Source organism: Mchenga conophoros, linkage group LG17 (genome assembly GCF_057382185.1).
Source record: "Mchenga conophoros isolate Kocher_MC1m ecotype Shallow Benthic linkage group LG17, M_conophoros_male_GT1.1, whole genome shotgun sequence".
NCBI lineage: Eukaryota > Metazoa > Chordata > Actinopteri > Cichliformes > Cichlidae > Mchenga > Mchenga conophoros.
Window position 1 is genome coordinate 1,386,310 of NC_140542.1, and position 20,236 is coordinate 1,406,545.

General features: G+C 45.1%; 2 protein-coding genes across 2 annotated transcripts in view; one reads left to right on the top strand and one right to left on the bottom strand.

Moving 5' to 3' along the window:
• The window catches only part of LOC146554825 (cytidine monophosphate-N-acetylneuraminic acid hydroxylase-like), a 34,983-nt gene extending 19,579 nt beyond the window's left edge, over window positions 1-15,404 (top strand). The window contains exons 11-15 of the mRNA XM_085251664.1: window positions 11,842-11,985; window positions 12,486-12,660; window positions 13,950-14,066; window positions 14,240-14,355; window positions 14,862-15,404. Of these exons, the coding sequence (XP_085107790.1) occupies window positions 11,842-11,985; window positions 12,486-12,660; window positions 13,950-14,066; window positions 14,240-14,355; window positions 14,862-15,000 (691 nt within the window). The 3' untranslated portion in view covers window positions 15,001-15,404. The remainder of the gene's footprint in view (window positions 1-11,841; window positions 11,986-12,485; window positions 12,661-13,949; window positions 14,067-14,239; window positions 14,356-14,861) is intronic.
• Window positions 1,219-2,005, bottom strand: LOC146554826 (uncharacterized). The gene has a single exon (XM_085251246.1). The coding sequence runs from the start codon at window positions 1,909-1,911 to the stop codon at window positions 1,219-1,221; it is 693 nt and encodes a 230-aa protein (XP_085107372.1). The 5' UTR covers window positions 1,912-2,005.
• Window positions 15,405-20,236: the final 4,832 nt, after the last annotated feature.

Genomic DNA, 20,236 nt, shown 5'->3' on the forward strand with positions numbered 1-20,236 from the left:
CTCCAGGGTCCACTGCCCTCACAGACATACTTTTGAACATTCTTCTGGCACAAGGGATGAGACAACAACAAATAACCATAATACCCACCACAACAGACAAAGAAAACATGACCGAAGCGATAACCCCCTTCCACCGTCCGAACACTCAGGTCAGCCAGCCTTCCAACGGACTATCAACACCGGAGTGATCATGCATAGTTTCAGAAAGGCTCTTTAGGCCCTTCAGAGCCTTGGTTACCGACACATTTGGAGCAGTCTTGTTTGGAATAAAATTACAACACTGATCGGCCAATATAGGACAAACGCCCCCTTTTTGTCCGCTAACGACATACCAAGGGCCATTCTATTCTGCACTCCCATTAACGAGGTCGGACCCACCTGCTCCGCCAACCCCTCCATGCCGTCTCTGGTGAGGTTAGAGAGCCTCAGTACATTATAGTGAACATAATTGATCCTATCTACGTTGCGTTCTTAACCCTTTTGGATCAACCCCCGCTATTTCCACCCCCAGAACCAAATACATAGATTGTTTGCGATGCCAATTCCCCAATGATAAGGTTAACACGTTTCCAGAGGGGCTGAAATCCCTCTGTAGTTTAAGCCCGTTTTCTGATCCTAGTTCTAACGGTTCCCAATTTTGCCCAGTGTAACCCCTTAGCTGGTCCCAATTACGGCACCAGCTGTCATATGGACGATTTCCCCTCTCGCAGTGCGTACTCACTGAATAATCCCAACAGAGCCACACATTATATCCCCTCCAGGCACTGCCGACGTCCCTACAATTAACAACATCACACAGATCAAACATAAAAGAAATTGTGGGGCCAATAACATGATCTAATTCTAAACCACCATATGTGCTGAGACACTCATCCTTTTTACCAGAGACCTCGCGCTTCACTCTTGCCCGCAGCTTTAAATCACTATAGATCACGCGAGATGTAATTGGTGTATCACACAACGCCGGACTGGCATGGCCTCCGTGCTCAGACTGGTTTCCCGGGTCGGTCTGCAACAAACAAATCAAAAAACAAATAGCCATGATTAGCAACATAGTTGACATCAAACTCATAATAATTTTGAACATTGTGATGGCTTTTGAAACTCTTCTTTCATCACCAGTGTCTAATTGTTGTGATGGCATGGTGGTATGTGAATGTTATGGTGTAGTAAAAAGTTCAAAGCCCTTTATCAGAGCCTCTCTCTTGTTCTAGGTGTTCAGTGTGGTACCGCTCCTTTTCGTTGGCGCGGCGATCTCCTCCTTGACTGCTCTTCTTTCTTCGACCTTCCGGGTAGACCACCGGTCGGCCCGTTGCACAGGTGTGAGGGTTTATTCTGCCGCTCAATTTCACCTGTGTTGGGTGGAGATTGATCCTTCCCCACCAAGCCCTCGTGCGCGGCTGCGCACTGTGTCCAGTGATACCAGGTGTCGCCTTTCCCCTTCAGTTGGACCGCTGTCGCCGTCCGAGCCGATACCTCATATGGACCAGTCCAGCGGGGCTCCTTCCACTTTCGTTTGATGACTCTCAGCCACACTGTTTTCGCGTCCGGGACCTCTCCTTCTCCTGTGGGCCCTTCACCAGCCGCCTGTTTTGTGAAACTGGACACTAGCGCCTTTAACTCGTTCCAGTAGTCTGCGTGGGACCGGTTCCCCTTTTTGTCCCGTTCACCCGAGCCCACCGTCCAAGGTGCCGGAAACTGTCTCCCGGTTTGCAGCTCATATCGTGTAAAACCCACTTCCGGTTTTACTGCTGGCTTAGGATTGTGTGCCCCACAGATTAAGCTCATCCTGGCCTTCTCTCTTATCATTCCTCGCAGCTCAGAATGCCACCAATGACACAAATTTCTTTCCATCTGGGCTCTCCCCACGTGGGCGAGTCCGTGGGCTTCATCCACCTTCTGTTCTGCCATTTTGGCTGTCAGCACGGGGCGCCCGTCTGGCCCCCTCCACAAATGTCCATCCTGCCAGGCTCCTTTGTTTTTCCACACCCCCTTTTCCTCTGGGGATGCCTCCTCCTGGGCCTGTTTGACTTCCTCAATCAGATCAACAGATATCTCCTCTTCTGGAGTTACCTGTATCATTTGTCTCCGTCCTTTGTAGCCTGCGGCCTCCTTCGCGGCTTCGTCTGCTCTCTGGTTTTCTTTTTCCACCATGCTGGTTCCTTGGGAGTGAGCTTTGCATTTTATAATGCTCACCTCCTCTGGGTCAGCCAAGGGCTTTTCCAGTTCCTCCATTTCATGTTTGTGGGAAATAGGTGCATTGGTTGCTGTTCTGAATCCTGCTCTTTTCCACTGAGGCAGCTCCACATGCGCTGCTCCAAACGCATATGCCGAATTGGTGTAGATGTTCACTCTCCTGTTCTTGGCTAGTCTCAAAGCTCGAGCTAAGGCTATCACTTCAGCTCTCTGGGCCGACTGCTTTCCCTCAATCCTTCCTGACTCTCTGACCTGATAATCTCCTTCTACTCTGCAAACCACCGCATACCCTGCTTTCAGTCCTCCTTCGTCTCGGTGGCAACATCCATCGGTGAACCAGTCCTCAGCTCCCGGTATGGGTTCGGCCTTCAGGTCCTCTCTAATCTTTTCCTCAATCTGTGCTCTTTTGGCCTGTGGTTGTCCTGTGGTTCCCCTACACCCATTAAATCTGCCATGTTAATTCCTTCATGTGTAAATGTCAAATTTGGGGCCTCTAAGACTTTGCTCAGTCTCTTTTGTGCCCTAGTGACATACAAAATGCTTGTGAATTCACATATGCCACTATGCTATGTGTAGTGAGTATTTTTAGTGGGTGTTCTCTCACTACATGTGCTGTTCTTTGGATAATTCTAGCGACCCCTGCTGCATGTTGTGTGCATGTAGGGTGCTTTGCTTCTGTTGGATGTAGTTTTACACTTACATACATGAGCACATCTCTACCACCCCCCCCCCTTTTTTCTGAAACAACACTCCATTTACAACTGAGTATGTTTCAGAAACATCTAAATAGAATGGCTCATCATAATTGGGTGTGGCTAAATCTGAGGCCCTTGACAAATCCTGTTTCACCCTAATAAATGCGGCTTCAGCTTCAGGCGTCCAAGGCAACTCAGCCTTAAAGTTTCGAACGCCAACTTGCTTCATTAGGCCCCTTAAAGGGGCCGTTTTGCCTGCGTAATCCAGAATGAACTGCCTGCTGTAACCTGTTAAACCAAGAAAAAAGCATTTCTCTCACAGTTCGCGGTTTTGGGTGTGTCAAAATTTGGTCTCTGTGTGTGTTCATCAAACCCACTAATTTGTGTGCGATTACCCGGCCCAAAAAGGTCATTTCAGGGCGAACTAACTGCAGCTTGTCTTTACTTACTTTAAAGCCACATTCCGCCAACCTATTCAACACAACGAACGATGCCGCTGTACAATCCGCTGCTGACGGGGCTGCAATGAGAAGATCATCAACATATTGTATTAATGTATAATCATCAGGCAAATTACATGACGACAGGGCTTCTTTAAGCACCTGATTGAAAATACCTGGAGAAAGTGCAAAGCCTTGTGGCAACCGTGTGTATCTGAGTTGTTGGCCTCTGTATGTGAATGAAAAAAATATCTCTGAATGACTCATGCAGAGGAAGACAAAAGAATGCATTTGCCAGGTCAATACACGTGAACCACTTTTGGTCACATGTGATAGCTGATAAACCTTTGTACGGATTTGGTACCGGTGCAGTAGTAGAGAGTAATATTTCATTAATGGCTCTCAAGTCATGTGTCATGCTGTATTTTCCTGTTCCATGTTTCTCCACTGGTAGAATTGGTGTGTCCCACAGTGAGTGAGAGGGCTCTAACACCCCGGCCCTTAGCAGGCCTTCTATTGTTTCTGTAATTCCTTCCTCTGCTTCAGGTTTGTGTTTATACTGTGGTCTATTGTGCGATCGTGGCTCAAGAGTTGGGAGTTCGCCTTGTAATCGGAAGGTTGCCGGTTCGAGCCCCGGCTTGGACAGTCTCGGTCGTTGTGTCCTTGGGCAAGACACTTCACCCGTTGCCTACTGGTGGTGGTCAGAGGGCCCGGTGGCGCCAGTGTCCGGCAGCCTCGCCTCTGTCAGTGCGCCCCAGGGTGGCTGTGGCTACAATGTAGCTGCCATCACCAGTGTGTGAATGTGTGTGAATGGGTGGATGACTGGATATGTAAAGCGCTTTGGGGTCCTTAGGGACTAGAAAAGCGCTATACAAATACAGGCCATTTACCATTTACCATATTGATTGGTGTGTTTGATTTCAGCTGGAACACGACAGGAGGACACTTAGCTAGGCCAACATCAAATCAAATCAAATCACTTTTATTGTCACATCACATGTGCAGGCACACTGGCACAGCACATGCGAGTGAAATTCTTGTGTGCGAGCCCCACAAGCAACAGAGATGTGCAAACACAACAACACAAACGAGCAAAATACAAGAATGGCCAACCTGAAACTAATAAATATATGTACGATATATAATAGTGTATGCATTTCTGGATGTGTATACTAAATATTTTCCTGTGTGTGTGTGTGTGTGTGTGTGTGTGTGTGTGTGTGTGTGTGTGTATACACACATTTTTACAAATTAAATAGTAAAAAAATAAAATAATAATAATAATAATAAAATATATAAAATATACAGAGTTGAATATGTGCAAAACAGTGGCGTTACTGTACAGTATGGAGTGCATAATGTTGAAGTTCCAGTAGTGAAGCTGAGGTGTCTATGACGTGTTCAGCAGTCTGATGGCCTGATGGAAGAAGCTGTCTCTCAGTCTGCTGGTATGGGACCGGATGCTGCAGAACCTCCTTCCTGATGGAAGCAGTCTGAACAGTTTATGGCTGGGGTGACTGGAGTCCTTGATGATCCTCCCCGCTTTCCTCAGGCACCGCTTCCTGTAGATGTCTTGGAGGGAGGGAAGCTCACCTCCAATTATCCGTTCAGAGCACCGCACTACTCGCTGGAGAGCTTTGCAGTTGTAGGCGGTGCTGTTGCCATACCAGGTGGTGATGCATCCAGTGAGGATGCTCTCAATGGCACAGTGATAGAAGGTCCTGAGGATGCAGGGGCTCATGCCGAATCTTTTCAGTCTCCTGAGAAAGAAGAGGCGCTGCTGCGCCTTCTTCACTGTTTTGTTTGTGTGTACTGACCACGTAAGATCCTCAGCCAGATGTACTCCAAGGAACCGGAAGCTGCTCACTCTCTCCACAGCAGCGCCGTTGATGGTGATGGGGGTGTGTACTTCTCTGCACCTCCGGAAGTCCACTATCAACTCCTTTGTCTTTGCGACGTTGAGGGTGAGATGGTTGTCTTGACACCAGTGGGTCAGGGCGCTGACCTCCTCCCTGTAAGCCGTCTCATCACCGTTGGTGATAAGACCCACCACTGTAGTGTCGTCCGCAAACTTCACAATGATGTTGGAGCTGTTAGTGGCTGTGCAGTCGTAGGTGTAGAGTGAGTACAGGAGAGGGCTCAGTACACACCCCTGTGGAGCACCAGTGTTCAGTGTGATGGGGGATGAGGTGATGCTGCCCAGTCTGACCACCTGGCGTCTGTCAGACAGGAAGCTAAGGATCCAGCTGCAGAGGGAGCTGCTCAGTCCTAGATCCTGCAGTTTCCTGTCCAGCTTCGAGGGAACGATGGTATTGAATGCTGAGCTGTAATCTACAAACAGCATCCTCACATACGTGTCTCTCTTCTCCAGGTGTGACAGGGCAGTGTGTAGTGTCAGGGCTATGGCATCATCAGTGGACCTGTTGTGGCGGTATGCGAACTGTAGAGGGTCCAGTGAGTCGGGTAGTGCAGAGCAGATGAAGTCCCTGACCAGCTTCTCGAAGCATTTGCTCACGATGGGGGTCATGGCTACAGGTCGCCAGTCGTTCAATGAGGAGATGGTGGAGGATTTGGGTACAGGGACGATGGTGGCCATTTTGAAGCAGGCTGGGACTACAGACAGAGAGAGGGAAAGGTTGAAGATGTGCGTGAACACTCCAGCCAGCTGAGCCGCGCATGACCTGAGGACGCGGCCGGGAATCCCGTCCGGACCAGTAGCTTTGCGTGCGTTCACCTTCCTGAAGCACTTCCGCACATCCTCCTCAGACACAGTGTGCGCACTGACGTCATCCGCGGTGCGCACACTGTCCGGTCTCATGGTGTTCGCTGTGTCGAATCTAGCGTAGAATACGTTTAGATCCTCACACAGAGAGGCCGTGGTCTGCGGTGTGCTGGTTTTCCCTCTAAAGTCTGTGATCGTGTTTAGTCCCTGCCACATACTCCGAGGGTTGTCAAACTGTTGCTCCACCCTGTCCCTGTACTCACGTTTGGCTGCTTTGATCGTCTTCCGGAGTTGGTAATGTGCGTGTTTGTAGTCCGATGTGTTCGCGGAGGCAAAGGCGGTGTTCCGTGCCGCGCGAACATCTCCGTTAATCCAGGGTTTTTGATTTGGGAAGGATTTAACTGTTCTGGATGGGACGACATCTTCCACGCATTTCCTGATAAATCCACAGACTGAGTCTGTGTACTCATCAATGTCCCTAGCAGCCACGTGAAACATTTCCCAGTCCGCGTGATCAAAACAGTCCCGCAGCGCAGACTCCGATTGGTCCGTCCAACAGTGCACCGCCCTCCGGGTTGGAGCTTCCTGTTTCAGCTTCTGCCTGTAGGCGGGCAGGAGCAGGATGGAGCAGTGATCTGATTGGCCGAATGGGGCGCGGGGGAGGGCTTTGTACGCATCCCGGAAAGAGGTGTAACAGTGGTCGAGTTGCCGGTTTCCACGTGTGTTGAAAAGGATGTGTTGATGGAGTTTTGGTGAGACTTTCTTCAGGTTTCCCTTATTAAAGTCTCCGGCTGTGATAAACGCTGCCTCTGGGTGTGCGGTTTCCTCGCTGCTGATCGCGCTGTACAGTTCCCTGAGTGCTCGGTCAGTGTCGGCTTGTGGGGGAATGTAAACAGCCGTAATAATCACTGCTGTAAATTCCCTCGGTAGCCAGAATGGCCGGCACTTAATCATCAGGTACTCCAGGTCCGGTGAGCAGAAGGATTTGACCGGGTGCACGTTCGCATAATCACACCAGCTGTTGTTGATCATGAAACACACACCACCGCCTCTGCTTTTCCCAGTAAGATCCTGTGACCTGTCCGCGCGGTGCACAGAGAACCCCGGCAGTTGTATTGCGGAGTCCGGTACTTTGTCCGATAGCCAGGTTTCTGTGAGGCAGATCACGCAGCAGTCCCGCATCTCTCGCTGGAATGAGATCCGTGCCCGAAGCTCGCACAGCTTGTTCTCCAGAGACTGCACATTAGCCAGTAATAAACTGGGTAACGGTGGTCTGTAAGTGCGCCGTCTCAGTCGAACCAGAACGCCAGATCTTCTCCCTCTGCGTCGGCGTTTGCGGCCTCCAGGGCCAGAGAACAAAGGCGTCTCAGGTGAGATGAATGGGGGGTCTGCAAACGGAGCGTCCGTGTTGCAAAACTTGAACTCCGGAAAGTTATAAGAAAGACCGTCTTTTATGTCCAGTAAGGTTTGTCGGTCGTACACAAGGAGACAAGTGCTGCTCGTGAAAAAATAAAGGAAAAGTAAAATTAAACACAGAAGAAAGCCGTTGCTTGGGGGAGCTCGCGACGAGGCTGCCATACTGCCATACTCGGCGCCAACATCCGTGGGCCCTTTTGACCATAGACTGTCAGGCAGATTCGACAGTCCAGCAACTGCGTGAGGATGATCTACACACTCCTCACCATGTGTTTTTGAAATTTCTTTATGTTCCAAAATCACCGTACCCTCACAGGCACAAGTTATGCGATAGGTTTTACAATTTGGAGCATAAGATAAGTTAGGAATTTGGGTTCTTTGCCACCCTGTGTCGTCCAGTGCTCGCCTGACCATTGGACCTAGATCACCTGCACCATGACCTTGGTGGACCGCCAATGTAATGTGAGGGGTTGAATTTTCTTCCACATTGTACCAAGGCAGTTGTTCATCAGTTAATTTCACAGCCGCGGCTACACCTTCTGGTCCAATGTAGATGTCATGTGTTTGCACATTCCACGTCTGACCCTCAAGATCAGATTGAAATAATTCACGATAAGTGTCGTCATTCTCATAAAACAGGGTAACGTGGTAAGGGTCGCGCGGAGGGGAGTAAACTGCCAAGCTCATTATCCAGGGTCTCCACAGCTGAAATTGCCTCAGAACATCCTCTTTCACTAGTCTCCCCCAGTAGATATCGGCTTTTGCTCTTTCACAGTCTTGAAGCAGATATTGAGTCTTTGAATTTGTTCCCAGGCACGGAAAATGCTGGCCCCCTGGCAGAGTCACAGATAATCCATCTGCTGAACATGTGATTGTGGCGCCCAACTTCACGAGCAGGTCCCTGCCCATGAGATTTACTGGCGCTTGCGATGACACCACATAGTTGTGTTTCAAAGTCTGCTTGCCCAGCTTTGTCAAAGCTGGGTCAGTCACTGGCAGAGTTGTTGGGATCCCGGAAATACACACCACGTTCGCTGTGTGGCAGGACAACTTTGCACTGTCTGGTGCTGCTCTCAAGGTTGAATATGTTGCTCCAGTGTCTACTAAGAAGGGCAATTCTGTCCCTTCTACAGTCATTGACAGCATGGGATCTGCCATCCCCATGCTGTTTGGTCCCTCCGGGTCCCTTCAGTACTGGTCCTCCCTCCAGTCAGCCACTGGATACTGCGCGGCTGGTGCTGCACTCGGGTTTGGGGCCTGATATGCTCCCCTATAGCCATCTCTTGCTCTCGGAGCTCCACATGCCTGGGATTGGTCGTTTCGTCTTTGATAGTTCTGACGACGTTCTGGGCAATTTCTGTTCCAATGACCCTCTGCTCCACACCTCTAACAGACATTCCAAGGCACACCGCTGAGATTCCTCGTGTCACGAGCTCTTAGTACTCCCTCCGCTGAGCCACCACGCCCTCTGTACGATCCACCGGTTCCCCAATTCCCTGTGGGTTGGTTCTGCCTTGGTGCATTGGCGGGCCATCCGTCATTAGTGCAGGGACCCGGGCCACTGTCTGGCCATTCAGGCCCAGGACCAGGCTGGGTCGCAACTATCATCATTTTTTCTGTTTTTTCTTTTTCCTCTTTTTTCTTTTCGCAGGCTTTGTTTCTGGCCTCCGCCAACTGTAGTTTGAGTAGAGACGCTTGTGCCTCCTCCAACTCTTTTTTTCTGCTTGTTCGCCCTGTCCTGCTCCAGCTGTAAACGATGCGAGACATGTCTTTCCCACTGCACCGAATCTGCTACGGCAAAATCTGGGTTTTTCTGTAGATCTTCCATGACCTGGTTTGGCAGCCCTGCCAGCACCGCTGAGCGAAACCACGCCCGATGCTCACCTTCTCTACCCGGATGGGTACCTGTTTCTAACAACCACTGATCTCTGGCTTTTTCTAAAAACTCTCTAGGTGTGTTTTGGGGGTCCCAAATTATTTTAGGTATGGCTCCTGTGTTAGGGGTTGGGTACTTTTCACGGACTGCGTCAGACAAAGCACATTGCACTTCATGATAAGGCAAATCATTTGCATAGCGAGTTGTGCGAGCTATGGCCTCTACATCTGCTAGCCCACCACCGAGCATACACCGCGCAGAAATGGCGCGAAAATCACCAATCGCAAGCTCCTCTCCTTCTGTTAGTCTGCCTAATTCACGCAACCACCTTGCAAATTATAATGAGTGCCTGCAGCTTTTTCTGCTTTGGTCACAGTTTTACACTGTCCCAATTTTCCCTTGCCTTCTAGGGACCTATTCTGATCATAACCTATGTGTGTGTAAGCTTGTTTGCATTTAACCCTCTGCACTCAAGGCATTTACTACACTTTATCAGTCCGGACAGTCACGCCGAATGAAGCTTCTGACCTTCAAAGGCCGAGTGCCAACTCATTATAAGCACATTTGCAAGGTGTGTCTGAAAATTATTTAAACCACTCTTTTTAAATCAAAAACTATTTACATTGTTATAACATCAAAACCAGCAGCATATTTACAAACTTTCAGCAATAAAAAGCCTTCTGCTTATAAGGCTCACACACAATCTGGGCAGGAAGTGAAAAGCTCCGTTCCCCTCCCTTGCAAATGCAGCTCATTTGCATGTTCACACCGTCTAAAAATAGCTCGCAGCGCAGCAGCTGCGCGTCACACAGAGTCTCACACAAAGCTCAGACAAAACTCTATTTTATATTACAAAGACGTCTTATATTTACAACCACTGACAGGCCTGACAGATTCAGCACCTAACAAATTTCGACAAATTTAAAATAACGGGTCTCACCGAAGAAAGTCTCCCTTTTTTGTAATCAATCAAACAGTATCTGTTACTTCTGGGAACAGTTTCTGTCCTAATTTCCCTACCAAACTACCTGAGCCTTCAGCTCAATATCCAGGGACTCAAACCCAACATTATTACTTTCATATTTCTTCAACTTCATTAAATACTCTTAAACAACTTTAACTGCATAACACACGGTGATTCTCATCAAAATCAAAACAGACACTCACCAGCAACGTCAGTGAGTAGGCTTTTAATTTAATGCAGCCCAATTTGGCACAATTTGGGAATCAACTCAACAGGCAGTGCCTTACCTTTTAGATGCACCCGGGAAGCTCACTCACATCAGATCCCTGGTCCGTGCCTGTCCGCTCGACAACCTCAGACCGTCCACACCTCACACTTCCACCCCAATACCACAGGACGAGCCCCCAAAATGTTAAGGTTCAAAATATTGGGGATGGACACCAGAGGAAAAAACCCACAATAACAACACTGGTCCGGTCGGGTTGAGTCAAACGATGATTTAATGATCACACACGTGGGAGATGGACACTGTATGCAGACAGTCTCAGATCTCATCTCAAAAAACACATCACCATAGTTTTATGAAATCAGGGTATTAGAACGCCCCCTCATGCATAGTGACAGGTGTAATACAATCAATGTTGACAATTTTATTTAACACAAAGAATAACATTGTCTCCTTCCCGAGGGCAGACGCTGACTGCCCCCGTCTCCTGGAACCGTCTGTACCCTGCTAAGACACAACATGGCAGCTACAAGGACTCTTTCATTTGTTAAGACCATCAGTGTGTATTGCTCTAAATCAAGTATATAATATTAAATGAATATTGCTGGATCAGCTACTTCTACTTAAAACATATTAAAACATGACTAAGCACAAAATCACCAAGAATAACATCTTATAAGTGCTGTGTAAGCGCGTGCGGCCTTCCAAGCTCAAAGCCTTTGCCCTCCATAGATCAGTCAGACTCGCGCTGGCTGTAGCTTTTAACCTTTAATTACCTTGAGCACAACTCTAGAAAAAGCAACAAACTGCAATGTGTATGGAATGATCAGGGTTACATCTGCAATGGAAAATCATGTTATTATTCTGGTACCTGTAAGAAAAGATCAAACTAAAGTTATCACCATCACTGTAATGCAAAGAATAATGTAAGGTCAAAAACTTCAATTTATGCTTAATGCAAAGCTGGTTATATACTTCTAATGAACTAATAATGGCATATTAAAATATTAAATGATAATGAGAAAAACATCCCCTCCTTATTCTACACAATACATTTGTGATGTTAATAAATAAGGATAAGATTAACATGATTTTGAGATTGTAGTATTATTTACATCATACACAGCATCCCAACTCTTCTGCAAACAGGGTTGTACGACACAGTCGTGGCCCAAACTTTGGACAGTGACGGGACTGCTAATGACTGTTAAGTTACAGATGTAGCATTTAAACAAACATGAGACCTAACTTGTTCTTTATGTGTCCTTTTACTTCTCTGTCTGTTTGTACTGTGTGTTGGGTGTAGATACATAAAGGATACTAATATCAAAAACAGTGCAGAGGACCTCAATGCAGTCATTAATAAGCTGGCACCAGCAATCAAGACTTGGACACCGCAGCCAGGTGCTGTGCTGGACCTGGGCCTCGCTCTGAGAGACCCCACCAGCAGGTTGGAACAGCTCACATGTTTGTCTGTGTTTTCCATTCTTTGCCACTGTGGGAAAGAAAGAGACTCTTATTCCATCTGTGTAATACAACTACATAAACCACAGACACTTAAACAGTAATGTCAGTAGCTGAAAGGCCAGTGAATAAACAGATTAGTCTGATGGGAAAAAATCCTCACCGTCTGCACTGCCAATGTAAAATTCAAAAGCTTTGGACAGTAGCTTCAGCCTGTCTTTTTCATCTTTATATAGTTTGTATGTGTGCAGTAACTGTATAAAATGACTTTTATTCTTACTGAGTTACAACAAGCTACAGCTGCTCAATTAGCTCATGTCAATCAGAACATCTGATCTGACTGCATGTCCATGTTATCTGCTGACATCATGTCATTACTTTGTTTCAACTGTTATCACTACAAACAGCACAAGACAACTTGTAAAAAAACTAAAATGATCATGTAAATAACACCCAGGTGCTAAATGAAATACTTTCTTTACATAGTGAGGCCATCATCAATCCACCAGCCAGTGCAAAACTCTACAAGGACAGCTGGGAGTTCGACTTGTATGTGAACGAGCTGAACGGTGCCATCAAGTCGGACATATTTAAACATCAGAGCTGGATCCAGTTTTATTACACGTGGGCTGGCTTTCAAAACTACAACCTTGTTGTGCGGGTAAATGTTCTCCTGCAGAGCTGTTTGACTCTTTTTTTTGTCAAGAACTGTTCTGCACTCAACATCTGACCTTTGTCTGCATTTACTGTGTTCTCGTGATTTTTCCTACCTAAAAGCATTTCTCTGCTTACTGCTTCCAGAAACCAAATAAAACACACGAGCCTGCAAAAAAGGACTGTAAAAATATTTACTTTGTCCATTTTTTAATATGGTTGGGGGAAAGCATTAAGAAAAAACAAAATAAAAACTATTGTGCGTCTTGAGATTGGACCGACAACCCGCTCAGAATGTGCCCTGCCTCCTGGCCCGTGAAAGCCAACAAGAGCTGGACAATAAGATGGATGTTCAATAAGGAGAGATCATTAGAAAGAACTGAGCATGATTCATCAATGTACAGAATTCAATTAAGATATTTTGCCATCATAGTCTGAGGGCCCATCGCAGCAGAACGTAATCCCAGCAGTGACGGGGATTAGGGCAGGACCACCCCGGGAGTCTGGGTGGAGGTTTGGATGGAGCTTGAGTAATATGGGAGAGGCTGAGATGGGGAGGAGGTGGGTTGCATGAAGGCGACTGCAAGGGAAATAACAGATGAGATTTAAAGTACGCGGATTGGAGGATGATTGGCCTTAAAAAAGACGATTGGACTAGACCAGTGATGTCACAATCAGGCTGTGACAGTGACGTGAAGCTGAGATTAGCCCCAAAAACCTGGGAAGCAGACAGATGTATGACTAAAGATCTTCCGTACTGAACTTGTCCACCAAGCAGTGAGCAGTGTGATTATGAATGAAATCTTTTTTTTTCATGCACATAGTAGTGATGTGTGCATCGTTTTACTTTCCGTTAACCTTGTAAACCATAAAACCCAATGAAAAATGTAGAAGTTCAACAAAAATCAAAAGAACTGAGACGTTTTCCGGCTAAGCTTCCTTGTAACTATGCTATGATAGAGACGGGCTTCCAGTGTTTTAAAGCAATAAATACGTGTTTGTTTGTTTGGTTTTTTTTTTTGTTGTTGTTTTTTAACAGCTGAGCAGAAATTTTATTTTATATGTTTTTTGATAATCCCTTTCCCTCATGCTACAGCAGCCTCTGTAGTACCTGAGCAGAAGCTGATAATACGCGTGCAGGTAACATCCTGCAATGATGAAATCTAAAAACAAACAACTCGCTCTCTGCTCTGATCCCTCATCACCACCTCGCTTCCTTCTAGCTGTTAACGATCTCCTTCTCTCACTCGTTTTTCTTTTGCATTGCTGTCTCACTCAGAGTGTGTCTCCGTGTAGGTCATTGAAACAGACGACAAGTTTGAATGCATCACTGACGGTTATGACTATCTGGTGGACTTTCTGGATCTATCGTTCCCCACAAAGAGACCTGACAGAGAGCACGCCTACTTGGAGGTGAGTCCCTAAACAAACAGATAACAGGATGTGAATAATAGTGATTTCCTCCTGACTCCCAGCGAATCGTGAGGAAATGATCACGTCTGTCATCTAACATCTGAAAAACTCCTGTTCTGCCTGGATACTTTATTTACATGCTGTTATGCTCATGCTGCTTCGTTTCATCTAAGATTAAAAACAGGATTGGAGTGATGAGGTACGTGGTGCTGCACGGCTGTCTGTGGGACGACCTGTACATCGGCTTTCAGAACCGCGTCAGCCGAGACCCAGACATCTACCACCACAAGTACAGACATTTAATCTCACAGATTCTTTGTCATGCTGTAAATTGTTCGAATAACTATGCTGCACTTTCAGTGTTTTTGAGCTAAACATGAAGAATTGATAAATATCTATACACACAGATTTATTTACACACATACATACACATCTGATTATACACACAGATCAAAATACACAATACTATTTAGCAAAATATAATTTTGATGTATTTTACTTTATGTAGGAGGAGCACTCAGACACACATGTTGTTACAGCATGTTTATTTTGTTAAGAATATTCATTGCCATTTTCAAGCCTAATAACTCTTAGCTTAGCTATCACAACCATGTAATGTTGTAAATGGGAAATCCTTGATGCTGCTCTTTTTTGACTGACTTCATAATTACCTGCATGTGATGTATTTAGGGTCCGTGTCAGTTACAGCTAAAGAACAGTAACTTAGGCTGCATCCACAGGGACACTGTGCTACTGTGACTGTATGAACTTTAATCACCTCGTCTTGGCCTCTAGGTTCTGGAAGCACTTCCAAGCAGAGCTGCCACTTTGCAGGCCAGACTGGGAACAGTTCCGAAAACAGGTCTTCACCATCGATGAGTCGACCATACCTCTCAGTGATACAACGATGGGAAATAACTGTGCCCTGTCGTGAATTGATTCTGGTTTGATTCTGGATTTGTAAAGATCCAGTTACTGATTTGATGTAATGCATATTAACTATGCAGTTCCAATTGGGCCTAGGTCACCGCTTTACATTAATGAGATAGCAAAGTAATCAATCAGGTGGCTGTCAGGTAAGGAACTCAGCTCAGGGTCATCAGTCTTTAATAGACAAAACACTGATTTTGCACATTTAATCATCTTTCAGATCAGGAAAACTGTTTACAATCAATTTCTGTGAAGTATAAATCTATGTTTTTACCTTAACAATGCTATGTAATTGATGGTAATAAAAATGACATCTATTTTGCTATTAATGTGCGTACTCACCTGAACCACAGAACATGCTGATTCAATAACTTCTGAAAAATAGGAAGCACATCAGTTGCATGAATACAAGAAACAAGGATGGCTACTAAGCTATGGCGTTATTTTTGTGCCACTATTCTGAGCGCACGTAAAAAAATTTGCAAGTGCAAGTGTTGCATTTTGAGGAGAAATTTATTAAGCTTGATCAGCTGTTGTTGGAATTTATTTAATATTAATTTCTAGTATCAGCTGATGTTTGCTGGAGCCACAGCTGTAAAGCTGCTGGTCATGATATGGTTTGGATATGTGGTGAGAGGGAAACATGAAGGTGATACAGATCATACATATACCAACAAGGCAGTGTACATCACTGTCACAGCAGTGTTAGTTTTCATTCAAAGGCTTTATGGTTTTTCCTATAATACCTGGCGGGCCGGTCTCAATGCCCGGGCCAATTTTTTGTCCCAGTCCGGCCCTGGCTGACCAGTAGACTTGTAGTCAACACCGCCTAAACCAAGACCAAGACCAGAGGATACTGAGACCAAGACCAAGACAAAGTCGAGACGAGACCAAGACAAAAAAGTCTTTAAACTGCAGCCAGATGCTGCTTCGTATGATATTGATAATGATATTATCCTATATCCTCGCATGTGATTGGCCACAATACGGAGGGATTGGAGCATAGCTGAGCCACTGTGTGAGAGCTGAGCAGCAAAAGGAAATTAAGTGAGGAGCGGCTCTCACTCACTACAAAGCGCTCTGTAAACACGGCTCTTAGAATCAGAATACTTTATTAATCCCGAAGGAAAAAGGAAAATATAATAGAGCTGATGCTTTTGCGCACGACACATTATCGCACGTTACGTTGTGTGTCATGGATGCTGTTGACTCCAAATCTCCCGACCACTATGCTATGGCGTTATTTTTGTGCCACTATTCTGAGCGCACGTAAAAAAAAGTTTGCAGGTGCAAGTGTTGCATTTTGAGGAGAAATTTATTTTGAGCGAAGAAAAGCTAAATTTGAGATGATGAGATGAGTCTTTATTTGTCAGTTGCAGGTCTTTTGCCCACAACCGAGATGACAGACCTTGCTGACCGTACATACAATACACAAACATCACATTGGGGAGACAGGTCAGGCCAGGTAGCGAGGAAAAAAAAAACATTGTAATGTGTAACACAGAAGGATAATACAGGAATGCACAGATATCAACACACCATAGCACAATAAACACAGACAGCAACATGGGAAAGAGTTCCAGTGTGTACATCTGATCTGGGACCGCTGCAATCTTCGACTGCGCCTCCAGCTGACCCGATGTCCACATCAGAGGGGAGGTAAGCGTTGGAGGTGGCGTTGGATCCGGGGTAGGGCGGGTGATGCGTCAGTGAGTGCTTATCAGTATCAGTATGTGTATGCGTGTCCATAGTTCAGCTGAGACAGTGTCCTTCGCTTCAAATTTGAGTGAACAAACTTCACTGCTGCATGCAAAAATGTATTTCAGTGTTTGCTATTATCCACACACACACACACACACACACACCAGCAGCCCCTCTCGCTCAGTTTTTGCATTTGCGCTCACTTGCAATGTGTTGCTCGTGCTCTCAACATTTCTGCCCGTGCGCGCTCAACTCTTTCTCTACACCATTATATTTGTGCCACAAAACCAGCCAATCACAGACTTGGATACAAAAAAAATCTGATTTTTGCCAGGGCTCTAGACTAACTTTTTGCCAGTTAGGCGTACCGGTACAAAAGTTAGGCGCACTCACATTTTTCAACCGCATCGCTTAACATCGCAGTTTTACATGTGCACTTTTCTGGGGTGAATTGCAGTCCATACAGACAATATTCATTTCTAAATTATTAAGTAACAATCTTGTGCTTAAAGTGCTTTGTCAATATTGTAGAAAATGTTAAACTTAATCATCACATCGGCTCCTCTGACGACCTGTTTGCTGCTTCCTGCCGCTGAAAGGCCGTGGGGAGAGGGGACACTTGGGCATTTATCGCTGCATATAATGTGTTTCTGGATACACTGCTGCTTTTTCAGCGTTCAGAGATTGATGGCACCGTGCCAGAGCTGGCTATGAATTTCAGACAGATCAGGCCTTAACTTTACAAAAAAGTTATCAATCATTCTTTTCATCTTTTCTTATTACCCACAGCTACATCCACTTCTGTCAGGCCTAGGCTGCTCACTAAGGCTGAGTATAATCACTGATTTCTATAATCCATTCGATTCCGGTTCTCAAAGTCCTGATTCGATTCAATTTCGCCTCAGACAGTCAGAAATGTTATAATTCTGATCATTTATCAGCACTGATACACATGAGACTTCATCAGAATTGTGAACATCACAGCAGAAAAACATGAAGGAGATTTTCCTGTCCTGCCTTTTTGTAGCAGATAACCATATGATATTCTGCAATTTTAAAACGTTTAAATTTCTTCAGTATTGAACAGCAGAAAATATGCTTTCTTGTCCGAGGTCATTTAAATGAAAAAAAGCCGACAGCGCTGTGAACAACAGTAGACTGGTGGGTAATAAGCAAATGAATAATGCAGAAAACAGATTTGAGACGGGAAACTGTTCTTGAAGTACAGAGAGAGATAGAGCTGTGCATGAAGTGTGATTTTTATCGTGGTGGAAGCAAAACAGCGAAACCCAGAGGGAATTCATGACGACATTGATCAAATGTGAAGCGCAGTTTGCTGCTTCTTTTGCTGCTGGCTCGGTGGATTTTGGTTGGAGAGACAAAACCTGCAGCTCAGAATCAGCGCAAAAAGACGGAAACACAGCGCGGACCGGACGCATCAGGATCGCTGAGCTCCGACAGCGTGTCCGTCTGCGGGCCGTCGGGTGAGAAAGCCGAGAAAGACAAAGCTGATTCTGATGCGTCGGTCTGTGTTTACGTCTTTGTGTGGAGTCCGTGTACCTGCTCTCATCTGCTGTTTGGTTGTTGTTGAAATGGTTTTGTGAGCTTTAATCTGAGAATCTGGCGTTTCTGGCAAAACACAGTAATATTTAAAAGTCAGGATTTAATGAATAATATCGCTTTATTCAAGCTGCTCACCTCCCACTTCCACCTGCACTTTCAACTGGACCACGGCCAATCAGAGAGGTCCCGCCCCTGACTATCTCTGATTGGTTTAGTCCACGATAGGGGCAAAATGTGTGTCTGTTGTTGACCACACAGAGTTGCAGAGATTTTTTTTTTTTTTTTTTTTTTTTTGTTACCAAATATTTATTTTAGTCGCACCACTGAAAAATATGGTCGCATAGACCAAATTGGTCGCACTCTAGAGCCCTGCTTGCACCTGCAATAATTTTTTTTTGCATGCGCTCAGAATAGTGGAACAAAAATAACGCCAATCAAATATTTTGTTTTAATCTGTAAAAAAATAATCAAAAAAAACTAGTGTAAACTGTATCTACTTCGATGGATGAAATGAGTCTCTCATATATTTGACCTTATCATTATTATTGTGAAATGAACATGAATGCAAACGTGATTAAATTATTCATTTTGGCTTTGTTTGTTAAAAATGCTAAGTACAACTGTCAAGCTGTAAAACTGAAACAAATCTTTTCATTAAGTTTACATCAACTGTGGATTTGTCATTCGAACCTCTGGGGAAAAAACCTGATGTGAACAAACCAGTAAAACTGTTGATTTTTTTGAGGAATCACTGATTAATCTTGAATCGAGGATTATGAAATGATTGTCTCACATATTGATAGTATGAAAACAATAAATTTGGACTGTCACCCCAGCAAAGAACCATACTGTACTATAGATGGATGTATTTAGATGCATACTGTGCTTTGGATACACTGTAAAAAATGGCAGTGAAATTGACATAAAAACCATGTAAAATTCCTACAGAAATGAATAGTAAACCCCAAAACACAATTTTTCTGTTTCAATCACAGTGGACTTTTGTAAACTATTAAACAGAATGTTTTTGTTATATTTACAACATCAATGTGTAATTATTAGTGATGTGTGGATCGATCCTGAAATATCGATTCCTCCGATACCAATCATTTATGTTCTAGAATCGATTCTCACATTAAAATATCGATATTTTAGTAATTTAGGGTAAATTTGTAGTTTATCATTAACAGGAACACAGTGGAAAGAAACTATATCATTCTGATTGTCTACATTCAAAGGAACTACTTCCTCTTCCGCCTTTCATAGTCATGTGCGAAATACGGCTGTATAAATGTCTCGCAGCCCCTTGGCGCGCACTCACAACAATGGCTGAGCGTAATTGTGCAGACGTATTTTACCTCCACAAACAGCTGAGACGTGGTTTGCGATACATGTGGCAAAAAAGTGCTCCAAGAGTGAGGTGTTGTGGCCATACTTGCCAACCTTGAGACCTCAGAATTAGGGAGACGTTCAAAAGGGCTGTTTTGGGGTGATAAATAAATTTTACAGGGTTTATTTATCGGATAAAATCCGTTAAATGTCACCGTTATTGTCACGGTTCTGGGTCCGTTGGACCCAGCAATTGAGTTTATTATGTTTTGGTACTTTTGCATCATGGATTATCCTTTATGTTTCTCTGGTACTTTGTGTTTCAGTTATCTTGGTGTTTTGGATTGTTTTCTCATTCTCTTGTTGTGGTGATGTTTATTATTAGAGTTTCCTGTTTTATTGTGAAAGTCTTTGTCTTAGGTCAGTGTGTGCAGCTTTGTTCCCCCGGTCTCGTTAGCCCTGATCTCCCCCAGCTGTGTCTCCCTCCTGTTGCCCATTCCCTCATTACTGCCCTGTGTATATAAGCCCTGTGTTTTCCCATGCTCTGTGTCGCGTCGTACCATCAGATTATGCCTGTGTGTTTTTTGGTCTCAGTGTTCAGACATCACTTCATGTTTTGTTTTCTTGCCTTGCCAGCAATAAAGCTG

What these genes read in the sequence shown, in the direction of transcription:
- LOC146554826 (XM_085251246.1), bottom strand. Translation starts at nt 1,911, where the DNA reads ATGGCAGAACAGAAGGTGGATGAAGCCCACGGACTCGCCCACGTGGGG.